At 40.9% G+C, this 22,095-nt stretch overlaps 1 protein-coding gene across 2 annotated transcripts in view; it reads right to left on the minus strand.

Annotated features, from left to right (window-relative positions):
- SH3KBP1 (SH3 domain containing kinase binding protein 1) overlaps nt 1-22,095 on the minus strand; it is a 338,270-nt gene that overhangs the window by 150,412 nt on the left and 165,763 nt on the right. For both annotated transcript variants that reach the window (XM_065915717.1, XM_065915718.1), the window contains 2 exons: nt 13,268-13,397; nt 1,503-1,708 (listed from right to left, as the gene is read on the minus strand). In XM_065915717.1, the coding sequence (XP_065771789.1) occupies nt 1,503-1,708; nt 13,268-13,397 (336 nt within the window). The remainder of the gene's footprint in view (nt 1-1,502; nt 1,709-13,267; nt 13,398-22,095) is intronic.

Consider the following 22,095-nt stretch of genomic DNA (forward strand, 5'->3'; position numbering starts at 1 on the left):
ATCGGCAGCTGGACATGTGGCTGGCTGTGGGGCTCAGAGGACATGTGCTGAGGTACAAACCTGGGAATATTATATTTGTCACTGATTATGCACACACGACGTGCTTTTACACAGCGAAGAATAAGACCAAGAATCATAAAACAAACAGAAGGAATTAACTGTTCACTGACAGAGTCAATGATCATGTTCATTTAAACCACTTGAATAAAATGAAGAAAAAACTGTATTCATTGTTCCTTCCCAAGATGGGAACTTGCTTTTTTGTAAATATCTCCTGGAATCTGAAAGTGACTGTGTTGAACAGAAATGAGCTCACAAGCTGGGATACTAAATAGTTTTCAGATCTTGAGAAACACCAAATAGATTACTGAAGGAAACAATGGTGTATAAGAGACGTTTCCACAAAAGAATTTAAATGAAACCAGTCTTTCGTTTTTAAGTGCCTGTCCTTTCTGTCTTACTCATCTCTCAGGATGTTTAAGTGTCCAAAAAGTTTCCTTTCCAGATTTTGTTTCTAATACATGATGACACCAGGCTAGGTTGCTGGTGGATGGAGGGAGGGAGGTGGGTGGAAGTTCTACAGCTGCAGAAGATGATGCAACTTTCAAAAATTCATCTCACTGAAAAATGGAAAACCCTTAAAAGCTGCAGATAAACCTGCAGTAGCAATGCTGCCAATACCCCATCCCCCAAGCCTGCTGGCACAAACGTCAAAGAAAAAATTTCAGCACTAAATCAAATTAACAAACATTCCTTAAGCACAGCATGAGGGTAGCTTATTACAATCTGGAAAATTCCACAGTATTTATCAAATCCTAAGCAAGGCTATGATGCTTAGAAGTGTACCACAGTAGACGTCACTGACAGCCACAAGCATGACGGCTCGGGGTGTGTTGCTGTGGCAACCGAATAGTCAGCAGCAGCACACTGTCTGCCTTTCACCAACCCAGAACCAGGGGCAGGACAAAACAGTCAGCTCCCTGACGGGAAAGACCCAGGCACTCGCAGCGAGGGCCATCTCCACCATTCATGCACGCAGGAGACTTCCTTGTGGCAGTCTGAAATCATTTGCACCAAAGACTTTGAGAAAAAAATGCACAACCCCTTTCTCTAGTGCAGAAGCAGTCAACATGCCCCAGCACAAAGCACCAGAGAAACATTCCAGGAGAGGAGAGAGACTGGTGGCTGCCTGAAAAGTAGCAAGGTCATGTGTTTAGCTGAGACCAGGCATGAGTGGCTTTTCTCCAGAGAAAACCGAGAAGGGCTGGTCTATGGGAAAAGTCACCCTGAGAAACGTTCCATAGACAGGAGATCAGTAAGAAAAGCAACAGTAAACTAGAGCATGAGCCTTTTTAAAAGCTGTCCTCATACAGAAGGAGAGCTGCCCACAAGGACAATAAGAGTCCAAGAGAGGCATAGGACATCTTAGATGCCAAACCCTACAAAGTAACTTTTGGATACAGGATGTTATGTGGAAATAAAACAGAAACTGTCGAACATACCTTTTCCACCGGCAGAAAGTCATTTTCTACTTCAATCGACCTTGGTCTTAGCTTTATTGGCTTGTCTTTGAAAATATCTCCAAAGCCCACTCCCTTGACTTTCTTCGGCTGGATGGCAGCTGTTGCGACTGTGCCGTTGGCACCCTCAGATTTGGTACTGCTCGAGTCACCCCCGTCACTCTCGGAGCCTGTGGTTTCCCTTAAACCTGTCAAGAGCAGGGATGGGGAAAGAAAGAACTCAGAAATCAGCCACAGCCACGAAGCACCTCATAGCCAGCCAGGAACCACTGCTCCAAGTATCATAGGGTACAGGATAACTTGTATTGCCATTGTTCATTTAGTGTGTAAGGATGTTGCAGGGAGGTGGCTCTGAGTTTTGTTCTACCTCCCCAGCCTTGAATTTTAAGAAGTGAATCAAAACTTTTCAGAACATCCAATTTGAAAGCAGATGTCTCTGTCAATGTGACATGTCACCTCTTTTCAGCCAGAGCCTGGTTCTTAGCCAAATTTGTTTTAGTGCAGTCTATGCAGTAACAACCTTTCCTGCCCCTTCCCCGCCTCCCCACCCAGTCAGTACCACATACTGTACCTCTGATCTCCATGATATGTCAATTAGCAATTAGCAACGAAAGTAACATTTCCTAAAGGGAAACTGTAAAGCTAAAAGCCAGTTAAACAAATTAGCAATTAAAGAAACCACACAAAATTATGATTGCCAAAGAATTAAATCTCTGGATGGCTTTACAAGGAATAAATGCACACAGACATGCTTCTCTAGGAAAGCACTAAACCAAACTTGACATTGAAATGCTTTCACTGGCAAGATGATTGTATTTGTTATAGAAGGAAAGGAAGCTGCCTTGTGGGAGGCCAGAATGCCCCAAGCTTCCAGCTCTTCTTCCCTCCCCTAACAACAGTTTCCCTGAAGCTGAACTCCTTTCCAAAGAAGAACACTGGGGACATGACACCTTTCCTTGGACTTCCTGTGGTCAAACCGTTATCAGCATGACAGCATGGACACTTACCTCCCCAGATTCCTTTTTCCCAGGCTCTGCCCACAATCATGTTCCTAAAAGGAAGAGCCTATTTGTTTCTAGTTCATTTCTGGGTGTACATTCTTACTTTGATGGCCAGTACATTAGTCATGGCATCAAAGGACAAGAATCAAAGGATATTTTATGAAAAGTCTACCATTAAGCCTGTCTCTAAAAGACTGGAGATGTGCAGAGTAGCTCCTGAACATTGACTATGTATCTGCTGATGACAATGATGCCCTTGTTCTCTCTTAGCAACACTGTGCATTATCTTCCTACAGGTAAGGTGGCCTCCTAGTACCTAAGAAAGATATACCAAATCACTGCTCGCATAAACTGTCACAAAATGTCAAAGTCATTCATACAGACAAGTCTCAGTGCAGGAAGAAACTGTTAAATGAAAACAGAGAAAAATATAGAAAGGTCATTAAAAATCGCTAACATGTTTCAAAATCAAATCTTTTAAACAATGGCTGTGTTTGTTGTTGCTGCTGTTTGCAATAAAATGGTAATTATAAGCCACAAAGGGGGGTGGGGAGGAGGAAGATCCCAGGTGTACATTTTAACTAACTAAAGAACAGCGTTTATGAGCAAGAACAGAGGGCATAAGAATGAGGAACAGCCCACAACAAGGGGGTCGGCTGCAATTTACAGGACTGGATGCAAGTGTGCAAACATGGAGAACCTCCCTGGATTAGCTATCCATTCATGTGTTTATCTGTTCATTGTTTTGGGAAATATCCCTGCTGGAGATATAATTTCGGAGTCTAAATATTGTGTCATTTCCCCTTTAACATGTTCTCATTTTGCCGTATGGATTCTTTCTGTGTGATTAATGGCTTGTATATTCTTTTCTGCTTTGGAAAGAAGCATTTGAGAGTGGAATAAAGAAATGGTTAGTGAATAGAAACCATCATTGTGCCACCACCTCACCCCCCAACCACCACCAGCACCATCAGCAGAAGGCAGCAGGGCAAAGGGAATAGGGCAAGACTGTTACAGTTTTTCAAAGAAAAGAATTTGAAGGATTCTTTTTATCATTCCTCATTACCTAGAAACATAATATTTTCAACCACTGGCATTCTGATTTCACTGAGCTTCTGGTTTTAGGGATTTGCCGCCTTCCGGGCTCACCTTAATAACTTTGCATTAATCACTGTGAGAAATACTCTTTATGTTACACAGGGAGAGGTTGCGGGGTCATTCAACCACACAAGCATGGGCTGGGAAGGAAACACACGGCAGATTTTTCTTCCAGAAATTCTGGCAGCCTGCTTCTATCACTTATCAGTACAATACAAGTTAAATATCTGAATATCTAGATTGATGAAAAACCTCAAAATCTACTACCTTCCCTTTGGCGGGAAAGAAAGAGCAGCATCATGTTCATGTCTGTTTGGTGCTGTATCTTTTGGTCACTGGTGCTCATAACACACACTACTATGTAAAATATCCTTGTGTCATGCTTGGCATGCCACATGACACCCGAGGCCAAGGAAATGCAAAGTGTGGTCTGTGGATTGCGGCCAGGTCATGAAGGGTTCATTACTGAAACACTGGGTAATAAGCACAGAAAGTGTCCGTGCACAGAAACACTTATAGTAGTGTATGCTGGTGTGACTTCCAGACGTGTGGCCCACAGACTTGTCTATGTGAATGGAGCATGGACTAGTCTTGGTTTGCCTGCTCCCGCGGGGAGGCACAAGAGGTGCAGCGCATGCACAGTGAAGGCACGTCCAGCAGGACCAGGTATCTGTCCACAGGGGGATGGAAATAAAAATACACTTTGCTGCAGACACTTTGAAAAGCCTGGCTCTGGAGTTCATGCCTGAACCTTCTCTTTCATAGTCGTGTATACATCTCTATGCACACATATGTGTATACATCTTTATGTACACATATGTAAATATGCACACTAAGGAGGATGATTTTCTCCATGCACACATATGTGTATATATCTTTATGTACACATATGTATATATGCACACTAAGGAGGATGATTTTCCTTTGCCGTGAGAAAAGAACAAAGCTTCCTCAGGTTTGCTATCGCCACTCATATAATTGGCTGAATTACAGAAAAGTCATTGTCAATAATTTCCTTAATATTCCAGCATTAATCAATTCAAATCTTTGAGCCATTTTTATTTATTTTCAGTTTTACACTCACATGTCTAGTGCTTATTGTATAGCAGGCCTGTCCTAAGAACTTCAGGAGATTCATTCATCAATCTCATTTATCTCCATCCCCTCAACTTTTGGCAGCTTTCTTTCCACTGCACCAAAGGCTACACCCTGGTCCTGCCAAAAAGAAGTCTGCCGTGTGGTGATTGGCTGAATGAGCAAAGCAAAATATCATTTCTGGCATGGACTGTTTGTTCATGCCCACTTCTTACTTCTTTGAACCGCGCAATGAGGCAATGACTTACTGATTGACCCACTCAGTAAAAGCAATAACCGCGAAGGGTTGACATCTCCATGAGAAGCCATCTTACAGCACTCCAGAGGCGCAGATACTGGGACAAATACATATGCCATGACCAGTGTTACGGATCCTTTCTCTGCACACATGGTTCATGCACGCATGTCACACACATGACAGGCACAGAGCAGACAACACAGCACCGGGGGCTGGCGATGGGAATGCTCCGCAGCACACGCCAAGGAGACGGCGCTTATCTCAGGCGAGTAAGCCCACGTCCTTGGATGAGAAACTGACAGACACTTGGCAGAAGCATGAGCAGCTCAGGGGAGTGCAGCTGCATCAAAAAACACAAGTACCCAGATCTTATCTTTACAAATGCCTCCTGCTGTTAAGGTCACTCACTGTAATAGCGTCTGTGGCCCTCCGTCTTTCCCGGTGCAGCTCGGTACAGAATTGTCCCTTCAAAGGTAGTCTTTCCTGACAGTGAATGAGAAAAGAGAAGGGGAGAGAAAAACAAGAGGGGGGAGGGGGAGCAAGTGATGGCAAAAGAAGGAAGAGGGAGACTCTTTAACTGAACTTGTCTTCAATGAATCCACTTTAAGCTTCATCCACAAAATTAATTAGAAATCATAAAGGCAGAGTTTAAGAATGTTATAGAATGAGCCCAAAGTCCCCATGCAACCATGATGGCAATGAGCCCCAAAACTGGGGCTCACCTCTCTGAACGCCTGGCATGTGGATTATGACCAATTTAAACCTGGAAGTCACTTCCACATTATACCTCAAGAGCAGGAAAATCTCAATTAACCAGAGGAAATCTAACCAATCAGATTTCTTAGGTAACTCAATCTTCTCTTTGCAGAGTGTGACTTGAACAGAATATAGATTTTGGTCCATTATCTTTTAACTTCTACCCCTAGGGCCCAGGATGATACAAACTGATACTCATGACCCCAAGAATCTAAACAAGGCACAGAATCCTTTTTAAAAGATTTTTCATTCTTAGTACCTTTAAGCAAGAAAATGTACTAGAATTCTAGAAAAGGGTTTTTGTCAATGAGGTTTGAAACCAATCGTGACTTCCATGTTGATGTAAGGGGTTTTCTGCTTAGCACCAAAGATGTCAGAAAACCCTATTCCTTAAACCACCTTAATTGAGGTTTGCCATATCAGTCATGAGTCTGCACTAAAGCATGAGGACATAGGACTCACCCAGTATCAAATAATCTCCGTTTTTATTGTCACAAGTAGAAGTTATCGATAGCATAAGACTGGGCACATGGCTAAAGCCCAAATCTCTCTGGAATCATGAGTAAGTACATAGACTACACACACTCTGCCCCAGTCTGAGTGGACGAACACACACACACACACACACACACACACACCCTACAGAGAGTACCATTAGGAGGTAAAACGGTTTAATAAAGGCAAACAATACATGCATTACTCTAAGTTATCCAAGAAACATCATATTATGGTTGTGAGCTAAATGTCGAACTGGAGGCCACATAGCTCCCTCATAATAAGTCTGAAGGATGAAAAAGTAGGCTACATTTACAGAGAGGCAGAGAGGAAAACTGAGTGACAGAAAGCAACTTGTCCCACTTTTTAGAAACACTCTAGGAAAATGGGAAACCCTATTAGGGACCATCATGTCAACTTCTGGGCCATGTCACTCCTAATACATAAAAGGAACTGTAACTGATCAGATCAACAAATTAAATGGAATCAGGTATTGCCAATTTCTGTGTCCTACAAACATGGTGGTACACCACTGCTTTGAAATCTGCCCTTTTTGACAGATGTGCTCCATCTAACTAAAGCAAAAACTTAGACATTCAAATCACTGGCTACATAGGGTAATCAAAGAAACAAGTGTTTTAGATGTTCTCATTAGACTTGTGGCTCTTGAGGACTTGATGACAAAGTCAGAGCAAGTAACAGTGGCTGGTTTTTATTTGGGTGAACTTTTATCCTGCTTAACTTCAATCATTAAGGTAACACTACTCCTAAGGAATACAGCTGTCTTGTGAGTCAGATTCCCCCCATCCAAGAACTGAATGGCAGCAGTCCTCTTGGTGTCACAAAAAGAACAAGAAATCAGTAGTTCAATGAAGTACTTCAATTTTTCAATTATTTTCAAAAAAGTACTTCAGTATTTCAATTTCCTCCAAGTACAAGAGAACCTCTCTTTGTTCTTCCCCAGGACCAAGTCTGAGAAAGACATGGCACTTCTGTCTCTGAATGGCCAAGCATTTCTGTAAAGTTCCCCCATCCACTGGCAGCAAGATGACTGAAGTGGAGCCTGGGCTGGGGGTGAGTGAGGACACACACATTCCATCTAAAGAACAAAAGAGATGGGCAATTGGAAAGGCCATGAATATGAGTGCTATTTATTTTATGAGGTGGGGGGGGTACTCTACTATTAAATATTAGTATTTGAAGGCAGAAAACTCTGTAAAGGGGAAGGATTTTTCAATTTCAACACAAAGTCATATGCTTACACTAGCATCTAATTTTGCTTGAAACTCTATTTCATCAATTTGCTAATTGCTCCTTCCTGCCACCAGAACATCATATACAAAACAAATATCATTTAATATTAAAAAGAAAAAAGTATACAAATACCAAAGCCTGGTGGGTACCAGCCTGGCTTTAGTTTTTATAGGCATGGGGCACTAAGTAATCCATTTCTCACAGCTAGTGAAATAAAATATTTCTATATCATGGGAGTGGTTTGACCTAAGTTTTAAAAGGCCATCTCCATCTTTGTCTTCACTTGACAAGTCACTAAAATATCTGAACTTATAATTCAAAAATAAGGAATCAGGAAAATAAGAAAGCCAATTAAAGCTCAAATATCATGGTTATTAAGGGTTATAGAAAGAAAATGCAAACTTTCTCCCTCTAAAAACTATGGGAAAAAGCTTAAAACATTTCTGTAGCTAAACAATGTTTTCTTTAAAAAGAAAAACAGGATTGCTTTTTAGTTTTACAATTATTTCATACTCTAAGAAATTAAATAATATCAAAAAGATGTTAGGAATAGGAAAGTCACATATCTTAAATGTGAAGCAAACAAAGTATGCATGAAATTGAAATTGGACAATAGTCATATCTGGATTTCTTTGCCTCTACATCCAAATAAATCTTATAGATCAAGATATTTTCTGATTATAACTTAATACCATAATATAATATCAATATAATTCATAATAAGTTCATTTCACATCATTTAGCCAATACTTGCATATGCAAAACTGTGACTGAAAAGGTAATTAATTCATCATAATCTGTGACAATTAGATGAAATAAGTTAAACTGTACTCAGATTTGAAATTTGTTACATGCTCTGTGAAAGGGTAAACTATAGGCCATAATAGAGGCAAAACTAAAGTGTGTGCAAAGTACAGGCAGGAAAGCTCACCTATAATGGTGGCCTCAGAAGCCAGGACACACCCAAGACTCCATCTCACTGGGCTTTAGTGTTTATACTGACACCAGGTTAGATCTCTCAATTCTTTTCCATCTCTGACATAAAACCTTGCCTACACAAGTATTGCAAACCCTTGTATGTTTTGTTTTTTAAAAATCTAATTTAGATTTAATTTTTTAAAACTAATCTAATTTAAAAATCAATTTTTTTCACTGTTAATCTCTTACATGGGAGCCCATTTCATTCTTCTAAAAAAAAAACCTCCCTGTTTGGTACCATTTTACAAGCCCTAATAAGAGAAGAGATCTGGGTGATAATCATCGGTGGCTAATATTCAAAAATAAAAAGAACCAGACATTATGAGCTTCCAAATACACTGTCCACCATTACCTACAAAGCAGCTTTTTACCCCTATCCCCAAAAATCTCTCAAATCTGAATCTAATCAAGGCCCTAGATCTAATTACCAGTTTATATGACAACAAAGTAAAGGACGCAGCAGAGATGAAATCAGCAAAAGGCAGGCTGTGGGGAACTAATGGACAAAGGATCCCACTTTCTTCAACAAAAAGGTGACATGGAGGAAGAACCTAGAGATCCAGAGACCTGAGACATACCAACCAATCACACTGTATGTACTTTCTCTAGGTGCAGATTCAAGCAAACAAATTGTGTTAAATAATAGAAGAGTATTAGGAGAAAGTGAACACTGACCATATAGGCAATTATTTTGAGGAATTACAACTATTATTGTTACTATTAGGAGTGATAACAGTATTTAAGATATCCTTTTATTGACACATATTGAAATTTTTATGGATGAAATTATATATCTGGGGTTTGCTTCAAAATAATATGAGGGAGGATTGCGGAGTGGTATAATTACAATAAGCTGGCCACAGCCTGCTAACTGCTGGAGCTGGGTGACAGGTACGCCAGGGTTCATCATACTATTCTCTCAATTTGTGTAAGTTAGAAAATTTCTATAATAAAGAGTTGATAAAAATTTTTTTGAAAAGGCACCTTTAAAGTTTCATAAATTCTATGAAAGGTAAAGATGCCTTCAAATTAAATATATAGCAGAAAGTTTCTGCTACTACCTGACAATTAATTTTCTTATTCAAGATAAAATGTTTAAATCAACATATCAACCAGTACAATTGCTGCAACTCTTTCCTTAATAGATTAGATTACCCTGAATAAAGATCGAAAGTTGACAGATTTTCATAACCAACCACCTATACAAAAATACATTGGGGTAGGACTTCTCTGGTGGTCCAGCGGTTAAGACTCCCTGCTTTCACTGCAAGGGGCACAGGTTCGATCTCTAGTCAGGGAAGTTCCGTGTGCCAAGTGGAGTGGCGAAAAAAAAAAAAATCGGGGTTAAAGAAAAGCAAGTTCAAGCAATTTGCATCTGTCATTCGAGGCTAAAAACGCCTCCTCAGAGTCAGAAAGGATTCAGCAAGCATTTACTGAACACCTACTATGTGTCAAGCTGTCTTGGCACACTTCCTTATAAATATAATGCAATGTTTCTTCAATTGCACTCATCCATTGGTTGACAAAACTCAACTGAGTAACTATCCCTAAAAACATTCTAGAAGTAGAAATGTGAAGAGTACAAGTTTCAAATGAGTTTCTGCACATACAGATGTGTGTATGTACATAACAAAGAGATGTATAAGGATACATGAACACAAAGTTTTCTTCATATATACCAGGATACAGGTTTTACCTATCTTTTATATATATATACACACACACACTTAAAAAAAACCTCTCCTAATGTCTACTAGCATTTTAATTGAGAAGACTTTTATATGATGTCACTAGGGTCCCTAAAAATTACCCAAATGGTATAAAACATTATGAGTTTGACTTTCCCCCAGAACCATGTATTAATTATGTAATCTCTGTGAAAACTAACTGGTCTAACAAAGACCTTTATTAACTACAGCTCAGTTCATACCAGAGTAAAAAGCTAGATATCTTTTGTGCATTAACTCCATTTGTCTTTCTCAGTTCTACGATAAAAGTAAATATGCATGTATTATAGCTATACAAGATATTGTCCCTGGGGGAAACTGCACAAAGGGTTCATGGGACCTTCTTGTACCGTGGGGGTTTTTTGGCAACTTCCTATGACCCTACAATTATTTCAAAACAAAACGATTTTTCTTTTGTGAAGTAAAGTACACAGAAACTAAGTCCATTCCCTGAAGATAGAGAATAAGCAGATTCACTCTAAAACCAAAGTTTCAATGTAGACAAATCCTACCAGTATACATAATCTCTGCATGTGATCTGATCTAATTATATATTTTACCATCTCAGTGTAAAGAGCTACTGAACAGCCTGTCAGAACACTGAGAGATGGTATTTCTCTTTCAGGGGATGATCTCAATTTAGCAAGCCCTAGGGACACGATAATCACATCTGCTTTCCTCTGAAGCCCTTCAAGACCACCACCGTCCCTACATCCCTCAGGGACTGGGCTCTCTGTGCCTGTGTATCTCACTGTTCCTCACACACCTGGCTAGCTGAGCACCTGCGCTACTTTTCTCAACTGCCGCTGGTTTGTGCACCCTCTTTCCTCAGTGCGAGCTGACTGAAGACAGGGACCCTAACTGATCTGTCTCTGTATGTCTTCAGTGCCTTGTACAGCATCTTAGTAACAAGAAGAGCTAAATAAAAGTTGAATGAATGAAGAATAGAAGACAAGAAGGAAGGATGGATGGATGGATATGGACAGCCAGAGAGATAGGGAGAAAGGCCCTCTTCTCCTTAACTGCACATACAGGAAGATTACAAAAGCCATGCATTTCTTTCACAAGCATCCATCCTTGTTAGGAAACCAGGCCTCTCTGGAGGCCTCAAACCCCCTCACCAGGGACAGATCCTGTGAAAACTAAACATGGCTGCTGGAATTATTAGGCTGTCCTAGGCCTGAAATGGCAGACTTCTAACTGATTGGGAGTGCTGGAGACAGCAGTCTCTCTGAGAGAAACAGCCTTTCTGGGCATGTGAGGAAAGGCTAAGAGATGGGGGAAACCATTCCACTCCGTCTCCTAACCTCCTGCCTCAGAAATTCCAGCACCATGTGCTTTAAGCTGAGGAGTCAAGCAGGGTCAAATGTCCACATTATTGACTTGGAGGAAGAGGAGATGGTTTATTGCAACAGTTCCAAAAACACAGGAGGCATTACTTTTCTGAGCTCCAGCTCTGGTCAAGAGGTCAAGGTTCTCCCAAAGATGCTCCAACACCTCTTCAGATCTCCTTTTCTGCATCATTAGAGGAATCTCAAAGTAATTTCCAAATGAAGAGAGAATGCTTCAGTGAGCACAGTACCAACTGCTGTGTAAATAGCCTCAACATACTAATAGTCTATGTCCCAAGAGTTAATCATGATTAACAATGAAGGTGACTATTTATAGAGGGTCTTCTATAGGTGAAGTGGTTTGTATACATTCTTGCTATTGGAACTCATAACACACTTACCCATAGAAATAATAGTATGATGACCTGATTTGGTCTTCCCTCCAAGAAAGCCAATCTAATGCACAATATCCCTGAGATATAGTATTGTTATTACAGGACCCAATCACAACACTAATTCAGTGTCTGAAAGGAGAAGCACAGCACTGAGAATTCCTGTGTGCAATTTGGAAGCCATAGCAAATGCCACTCTCATGGGGTCAAGGACACTTCCTGCTGTTCTGCCCATACTCATCAGCTGGCCTATGTTAGCAGAGAATTTCCTTATCACAAACCAGAGAACGTAGGAGTCTTAAGATGCTTCCTTTGCTCCCAAATCAGCTCCTCTCTTTCCTATCACAGATCCCAGGATGGAATGAGGTTCAGGGGTAGGGGCCCCAGTCTTTGGACGCCACTGAGCCGATCAGTCAGCGCCAGTGAAACACCAAGTGAAGGAGGTGGCCCTAGCATGACTCCAGAAATGGCTTTACCTCCACATTGGGGATGTGCCCGGTCATGCCACTGGTTGAATAAAAAGAGACACAGCTAAATGGGAAATACCACTCAAGTCAGACTTTTCCAAATGGAAAAGAAAGCAATTTAAGAATTGTTTTGACAGGACTGAGCTGTCCTCTTCTTGTTAGGCAGGAACGTCTGAAGCCCCCGCCAGTGTCAAAGCGCAGGGACACAGTCGCGCCTCTACGACACTCACACGCACGACTGTGGCTCGAGACGGCACAAGAGGTACACAGACGCTCACATGAGGAAGTTGGGTAGCGACTGGGAGAACAAAGCTTCCCGGGCCTGACCTTTTGCTCCGTGAGCTGGAAAGGGCAGCAGAGAAGCTGGAGGGAGGAGAGCTTCAGGCCCTGGAGAGAAAAAGACCTGGAGTTCGTTCTCACCATCGCAGTAGGACACGCGTGCTCACCTGACGTGGGGCTAGACCCTCTGCTGGCCTGGCCCACATGTGTCCTGAACATCATTCTTCTCCCCACCAATGATGTGTGTGTGTGTGTGTGTGTGCCATTTTCTTTAAGGTCCTCAAGAGATACTGTGAAATATCAATAATCTCATTTGATTCATCTTAAAAATAATTATCAACTTGCAGGGAGTAACACTTGAGAAGTATACAGAGGTACAGCAACCTGGGCCATACATGGGGGAGTGGGAAGGTCAACAGTCACCTATCCAAAGACATTAATAGTGTGCGTCTGTGCATGTCACACACTTACAGTGATACACCTACTAAAGCATGGTGGGTTAAGGCAGCAGAGCCAGGAAAATACTCATGAGCTTCTGTCACAGTCGCTCAGCACAGGCCATGGAACAGAGGGGAGGCTAGAGTGGCACCCGTGGGTGCCCCTATCCCCTCCTGTGTGGTGGGAGGACTTCCTTACTTGACTTGGAGAGCTGATCATCCTGGGAAATGCCGAGGTCATCCGACTCCCCTGACAGCTCCTTGATGAAGTTGGAAGGAAACATTCCAGTCTTTCCATTGAGAACACCTTCCCACCATCCTTCTTCTACCTGCACACGTGTGAACAGAAGAACAGAGGCAAGACTCAGGTTAGACATGGTGTTTCCCAGTTTTTCTGTCCCATCTGTATAGGGCCAAGTGCAAAGCCCATGCAGGAAAAGCTGTGGGATCCAAAGCTTCCAAGGGAACAGGGAATGAGACGGCAGACCTCACAGAGCCTCGAGATTCAGGCACAGGAAGGGGCTTAACCTAGGGACCAAAAACGCAAGTGGAAAAGAATTAACACTTCATTTTCACTAACCTCCAACTGAAATTTGCCATTTCCTTTGATTGGGAATATAGGTAACATACCAGACTAAGAGAAGAACCTGTGATTTGACACCAACCAAATAATATTTTCATAACTCATCACAGATACTGTGGGTATTTCAAGATATCGTTTGCACTCATCACTACTTTGAAGTGGCTAGGGACACAGGACTGAACAGGACATGTTCTTTTCTTTTCCCCTCAAGAAGGTGACAATCAATCGAGGTAGAGGGCATGTGGTTTAAAGATGGCAGAGGGTGAGAGTGACCAAAACCTAGCAAATGCAAGGTAAAGAGATAAGAAAACACCATGACCTAGCACAAACCAAATGTGTTACACAAAGCTGAGCTCATTGAGATCTGGGACGCTAAAGGGAGACTTGGAGAAAAAAAGGAATCAAAGTTAAGGTTGGCCTTAAAGAGTAGAAATATCAGGTATAAGTAGGGCAAGGTAAGTGTGAGATATTCAGGGGGACGCTGACGGAGCCTCAGAATGGAGACAACCAGAATGGCATTTAGGGCCATACTCCTGGGGTATCTAGACTCACAGAGTGAACATTACATCTGCGTGATCACAGAATCTTCAGGAAAGAATCCAGACAATAGCATTTATGCATGACTGTCCCTATTCAAGACCAAATCACAGCGTTAAACAGCATTTCCACTGAACTCATTCCATGTTTCTATGTCAACTCTACATATTATTCTTTCAAGGAGCTTTTTATAGGATTAGAATGGTTAGGAAGCTTTGTCATAACCCTGAATATAAACAGTTGCATGGGGTCCTCTGTGTTTGTACTGAATAAGGAACCATAAAATGACCTTCTTTCTCCCAGAAATCGCAGGCCAGGAGGGAGAGACCAAGGGCACCGACCGCAAATGAGCAGCTCCTGTCGCCGTCCCCAACAGCGCAGGGCAGCTAGGCCAATTCTGTTTGATTCACTTTGACAGTATCTAAAATGCTCCCATTTCAGTAATAAGCGGCTCCAGCTCGAGATCCCTGAAGGAAGTGCTCCTGATGTGTGGGCTCAGCAGGCTGCCTGCTGGGAAAACAGGGGTGTCTTCACCTCACCACACCCCCATATGCCTGCAGCCCTGTCACAGCACAGTCTGAAAGGAGTGGCCAAAAGGGAACTGGCAGACGCCTATCATTAGCCTTGCAGCGCACAGAGGAGCAATCAAACCACTGCTCTTCACCCAGGGGGGTACACTTCCCATTACAGGCGCCATGGAGGGCGTGTCTGTACCCAGCAGCAGAGAGAGCTGCTCAGTGCTATTTCCTCCTACAGACTACTGCTCTGCTTGCAAGATTCAGGCTGGAGATAGGAGACAATTGATCCCCACCCTCACATGATCCCTCTTCAGCGATATTCCAGTTCAACTTCCAGCAGCAAGATGAGGACACTGAAGCCCATGAAGATTACAGTCATTCATGAATGGTCGGATGGATAAATGAATGGATGGCAGGGAAATCAACCAGGAGAAATCCTCCATGGGAGCCTATGAAGCCCTGATTCCTCCACAAAAGGAATTTTCCCTTCTGTGAGGAGCAAAAGGGACCAGGAGACCCTGACTATACTGCCCGCTGTTCTTAATTAGGTAACACCACACTCAGGCCTGTGTGCCCCTCCCAATTTCACCAGTATTTAATGAGCACCTATTTTGCATTGCCCTAGGACCTTGGGACAGATTCATCAGTGAATAAAACAAAGATTCCATCCTTGAGAATCTTCTACAACAAGAGGGGAACATGCAGAGTCTGCACACCACCTGCTTAGAAATCAGGTTCCTTATGCTTATGTTTCTATATTTAAAGAGAGAAAGAAATGCATCTGTTTGTAATAAAGTAAGGATTATGGATGTTACCAAGGGCTTATGATTTCTTTCCCAAAGAAAGTATTCAAGTGGGACAGACACCAACCTCTGCACCAACACACACATATCAGCAGGCTTCTGCAGGCCTGGGCTTCTAGGCTGAGAACAAACCCTTGTCCCTCCGAGACCAACCCTACCAGCTCTGGAGCCCATGGCTGTGTCCCAGAGCTGGGAGCAGGGCAGCTTTACATAGCAGTGTTTGGGAAAGAAAGATGCAGTAAAACCACTTAGACCATTGTGTCTGTGGGCCCTGCAGTTCGTAAGTCTTCACAGTCACCAGCATTTAAGTGGGTTTAAGGCCCATGGAAGTAATTTTCAGCTCTTAGCTCTGTTGCAAGTTGCAGAAGAGGCTGGGAGAATTATATCTCCATCTCCAGCTCCCTAACTCATACAAACATTATCAACATTTTCAAGGCACTGAAGGGGATGCCTGGGAATACAGAGGTGACCCCAGTTACTCAGAACACAGGTGCACCAATTTTACTGCATGTTGCTTCACTGTGCCTCACAGATACTGCATTTTTTTCAAACTGAAGGTGTGTGGCAAACCTGTCTCAAGCAAATCTATCGACATCATTTTCCCAACAGTATTTGCTCACTTTGTATCTCTGTGTGACATTTTGGTAATTTTTGAATATTTCAAACTTTTTCAGTAGTATCATATTTGTTATACTGATCTCTGGTGATCTTTGATGTTACTACTATGACCCAAAAGCTCACATGATGGTGAGCATTTCTTTTTTTAGCAATTTAGACATCATCCTATTTCATACTTAATAGACTATAGGATAGTATAAACATAACTTTCATATGTACTGCAAATTAAAAAATTACTGTAACTCACTTTATTGCAATATTTGCTTAGTGCAGTGGTCTAGAACCCAACCTGTAATGTCTCTGAAATATGCCTGTAGTTCCTACATCACTGTTGAAGTTTTCCCTCTCAACTCTACCAAGGAGGGGAACAACAGATTCACCAAGTCTAAAATCTACTTCAGGGTACAAGCAGCAAGACAGGAAAGGTCCGTTTAAGGGTTGCTATAGCTTTTCACATCCATTTGCCCTTTGCTACCCAAACCTCAGTCAGAAGTACACCAGAGGGGGCTTTCCTGGTGTTCTAGTGGCTAAGACTCTGCTTCCAATGTATGAGGCCCGGGTCAGGGAACTAGATCCCACATGCCACAGCTAAGAGTTTGCATGCTGCAACTAAGATCCTGCATGCCACAATGAAGACTGAAGATCCCAGTGCCACAACTAAGACATGGTGCAGCCAAATAAATAAATTTTTTTAAAAAGCCCACTGGAGAGGTGAGTGTGAAGAAGGGAAGCATGGGGGAGGGCGAGGCTCACAGGCAAATGGGTACTTGTGTTTCATTGTTTCAAGAGCTGTTTTGCCATTCTTTCCAGAAAGAAACATGGATAAGTCAAGCTCTAAGGAAAGGCCTACATCTCAAGATCACTCAATTTTTCATCAAAATTTATTCATACTTGGTAGGTTCTAGGTTTCTGGGAATGTATCCATTTCTTCTAGCTTGGCCAATGTGTTGGCATATAATTGCTCATAACAGTCTCTTATGATCATCTATGGTTCTGTGGTATAAGTTGTAACTTCTCTTTCACTTCTGATTTATTTATTGGAGTTCTTTTTTCTGGGTGAGTCTAGCTAAAGAGCTGTCTGTTTTATCTTTCCAAAAAACCAGGTCTGAGCTCCATTGATCTTCTCTATTGTCTTTTTAGACTCTACTTCATTTATTTCTGGTGATCTTTGTTATTTCTTTTCTTCTACTAACTCTGGAAATAGTTTATGCTTTTTCTTGTTCCTTGAAGGCATTATGCTAAGTGAAATAAGAAAAACAATGCAAAGCACAGTGAATATAATTAATAACACTGTATTGTGTTTTTGAAAATTGCTAGGAGAGTAGATCTTAAATGTTTTCATCACAAGAAAAATACTGTAATTAGTGTAGTAATGGATATTAACTAAACTCACTGGAGACATCATTTTGCAATATATACATATATCAGATCATTTTGCTGTACACCTAATATTAGTACAATTCTATGTCAATCATGTCTCAATTTTAAAAATTTATTCAGAAATAATCAAATGAGAATTTCAATAACAGTCATTTCTCCTACCTATGAGAGGTAGGGGGAAATATTTTAGAAAAAATTTTAAGCTAGAAAAGCATCAAGATACTTTTTTAAAAGTTTTAAAATTGAGACATAATTCATTTAAATGTACAGATCTTAATGGTACAAGTCAAACAGTTGTGATAAGTGCATGCATACACCCATGTAACCCATACTTCTATTAACATACAGAGCATTTCTATCGCTCCAAAAAATTTCTTTGTGTTCCTTCCCAGTCAATCTACCTCCAAGCAAACATTAATCTGATTTCTATCTCCTATGATTGGTTTTGCCTTTTCTAAGAACTTTACGTAAATGTGCTAAGACATGGTTTTATCTTTTGAATACTGTTGAAAAAAATACAAATTGTTTCTGGAAACATTTTTGTCTATTTGTGGAATTGGTGGGAAAAAATATTTATGAGGGAACCACTTTCTGAAGCCATAAACACCTACATTATTTTCTATTTTCATTGCTTTAAATAACCATACTTGTTGATCTGGGGACATGGAAAGCTGGTTGTGCCAACTATAAACAAGTGCTTTCTAGGTTCTTAATGCCCAAGTCAATATTTTCCCCAAATTGCTACGTCTCTTTGTCTGACTACCTCTCCGGGCAGGACCATACCAAGAGGAAGTTGATTTTTATCCCCTCCCCTTATTCTTCTGAGAACAAGCCTATTCCACATGAGAGGGGTCTGTCAAAAGAAAAACCTATAGGGTAATGACTTAAGAAAATATGATACATATTTAAGACTTAAGCAAACCTTGTTCAATGAGAGAGAGCAATATATCCACGATTTTCCTGACAGTGGCAAGGGTTTCTGGTATGGCTTTTACAGACATCTTCAGCAATGCTTGAAAGTCCTGTCCTTCAAAACAGCTACATATCAGATCCTGTTAACAGCTGAGCAACTTCAGTCAAGTTACTTAACCTCTCTGAGCCTCAGTTTCCTCAGCTACAAAATAAAAATACTGGTCACACCTTCCAGACAGTGATTTCTGTGATGACTAAATGAAATATGATGTATGAAGGTACTAGCACAGTGCCCTGAAATGTGGTAAATACCCTATAAACATCAGCTTCCCCATCCCATCCCACTGCCCTTCTCTGTAAGTGTAGAATGAAGGGTGGGGAACCTCTTGCTGGGGGAGCAGGGGCAAGTCTGGCTCTTACTTTTGTAAATAAAGCTTTATTGGAACACACACACACAAACTGGCTACAGGTTAGTCTGCAGGCTAGTCTAGACTACATTGACCAGTCCACCCCACTCCAGACAGAAATGTCACAACTGTGTACTTAAAAATGCCTACCAGGAATTTAGCCTGCTAGCTTTCCTTCTGGAAAGTGAAGTCCCATTAACTTCACAAGAACCTTTGTCCTCCCTGCAGACCAATGACTGCTCCCTAGCTAGGAGGCAGAAGCACTTTGCTGAGTGACTTTCACTTTGCCAGCCCCGCCTCATCCCTGGACTGCCCCACACTCTCCATTTCTCCTCTGGCCACGCTGCAGAGACCCATCCAGGTTGAGCTGGTAACCTCGGGCGGAAGTGCTGTTCCCCTCACCAAGGGTCAAGGCCATGTCCACCCAGACCTGCTTCAGTTCACCGCTCTTCCTGCCAGCACACAATACGGTTAAAGAGTACAAAGTACGTAGGTTTGAAGACAAAAGGCTAGTGGTGAGAAGGAATAGGATTATAATTTGAGCATTTAAAAACATGGTGCCAAATTAGGTATAGAAAAGACAACTAAAAGTTTGGGAGGTGAGGGAGTGTGGAATTTTAGAAGAATTATTAACCCTCATTGCTTCCCTTAAGTTGTCCTCAATCCACTTCAAAGAAACCAGTGGTGGGACTTCCCTGGTGGTCCAATATTTAAGACTCCATGCTTCCAATGCAAGGGGCCCAGGTTCGATCCTTGGTTGGGGAACTAGGATCCTACATGCCATGTAGTGTAGCACTCCTACTTCCAAAAAGTTTAAAGAAACCAGTGGGAATAGTAGAGGATGAATCATGGATGCAGAGAAGGTGGAGCTCCAACCAACAAACACATAGTTTAGGAAAACACCCTGGCCCTAAGAGGCAGATGAATATACATTTGTATGTTTTTAAACTAAGATTATATGTTAAGGTAAACGTATATCATTTTTTAGGATTCTCTACCTGCTTCAACTGTTCTCAGGAACTGGTCCATATATTCAAAATCCTCCTAGGAATTGTCTCTTGGAGGCAGGGGGGCAGTAGAGGCATGTGTGTGTATAGCTTTGTAACACTATAGAATTAATCTATGAATCAATTTATCAATAAAAATACAATCTATATGCACACACACAATACATTATCTTTCTCCTGACAAACAGATTGACACTATAGTATTGCAAAGCTGTTACTATAGTCTTATCGCAATCTGCTCCTGTGATTTAAGGGATTTTGTTTATTTGGGATTTTTATTTTGTTTCTAATCTTCAGTGGCATTAGACAGTAGCAACCTACTGGCATTTATATAACATCTGTTATAAGAGAAAAGGACAGACTTTATACGATACAGGGATAATGGCCCAGAATCTGCAATATTAGAATAAACTTCAGAAGTAGGGAAATTAACTTTTGGTGATATAATTTAAAAATATGGATTAAAAGGTAAACGTTTATGCTTTGTTTTACAGAAATAGCAGAGGCTACCCAGTTAGTTTTCCTTTTTTCTACTTGAGGGAAGTGCAGGACAAAGCCTAGGACTCAACGGGCATGGATGGTAAAGAGGCTGGGCCCACAGAGGTTGGTGAAGCTCTTCTTTCAGGCAAGGAGAACACCAGCCCTGCAATCATTCCTCTCCCTTAGTGACCCTCACTCGGTTCCCCTGCAGTCAACAGACAGATGTGAATCAGCAATAATTCCAGAAATTTATTAAGAACTTTTACCTTGATTTGTATTTCTTACAGTATTATTACAACATTAAAGGGAAAACCATCTTCTATGGCAGAACCACTTTCAATTCTGGGGCTCTTTCTGTCTTCAGTCACATGCATTGAGATAGATTTCAGACAATTATATTCAACTATTCCTAGTGAATGCAATTTTGTGACTTATCTATTCATTTATTTTGAAAAAAAACTTTTCATACTTCCATGTATTCATTTACTTATTCAGCAAGCATTTATTAAAGTATGTGTTAGGTTTCAGGCACTATTCCATGTACTATGAATAGATAAAAACCAGATCCCAGCTGTTGAAAAGCTCTCAGGTTAGTGGAATAGAACAGATAATTACAACACACAGTATTGTAATAAATATAAAGGCCTCTATATTTACCATCTTAAAGGCTTCACAATCTTCTAGCTGGATAATATACCTTAATTCACACAATTATTCCCTTTCTTGATGATTTTTTCATTATCACAAGCATTGCTGCAATTAACATGTTTAACACAATTTTTTTTTGTAACCATTTTCCATGAATAAATTTCTAGGAGTAAGACTACTGAATCAAGGGTATTAATTCAGATTTTTATAGCTCTTGATGCACCTTGCTAAATAGCATCAAACAAGGATCATAAAGATTTGCAAAGTCACCAGTTCTTCTAATCACTACCAAGTCTTACCACTCTCTCACTTTTTTAGGATTTTCAAAAGGAGGTACCCAATCAAATTGTCTTAATTTGATTATTTAATTAGTAGCAGGTTAGAACACTTCCTCATGGTTCAGATTTTTATTTTCACTTGTGGGATGTGTGTTTATAGCAGATCTATCCTTTATCATTGCTATAATAACTTCCTAATGTATTTTCATATGTTACATAAATAAAATTTTTTCAAATTTTTCCTGTTTGTTTTCCTCTTTGTTTAGCTAACCTCACTTCAAATCATACCAAAATTTTAACTCTTTTTTTTAATTATTATTAGTCACAAACATTTATTTTTTCCCCCTAGAATTTCTTCCCTGGTTTCAGTCTTAAGAACTGTGCCCTTCTACCATTGGCACAAATGTTCTACTCTGCTGTCCATTCATTTGGCACTCATTCAGCTTTCAACAAATGTCTCCTATATGTTGTGCTTGGCACCAGGAATAAAACATGATGAATGACATACTAATTCAAATTATCCAAAACTGGGAAACTGGCAAAAAACGAGTTACTGCATGTCCTCCCACACTGGGAACCTCACTGATTGATTCTCTAGGGACAAGTATCTTTGCTTGACACACTGTTTACTTTTTATGAGGACAGTTTACAACTGCGTTAGTGCAGATGCTAACTGCTAGAAGACCAAAAACAAAGTGAATGAGTCTTGTAAGAGAACCATGAAAATAACCTTTGACCAGCAAAGAGAAAGAGATTCATCCCCTAGAAAAGATGACCTCAGAGGTCCCAGTCTCACTGCCCTGTAGGACGTAACGTAGTTTCACATCTAACTTAGCAATCTTCTTACTCAAGCTTT

This window comes from Muntiacus reevesi, chromosome X, assembly GCF_963930625.1.
Source record: "Muntiacus reevesi chromosome X, mMunRee1.1, whole genome shotgun sequence".
In the NCBI taxonomy this organism is placed as follows: Eukaryota; Metazoa; Chordata; class Mammalia; order Artiodactyla; family Cervidae; genus Muntiacus; species Muntiacus reevesi.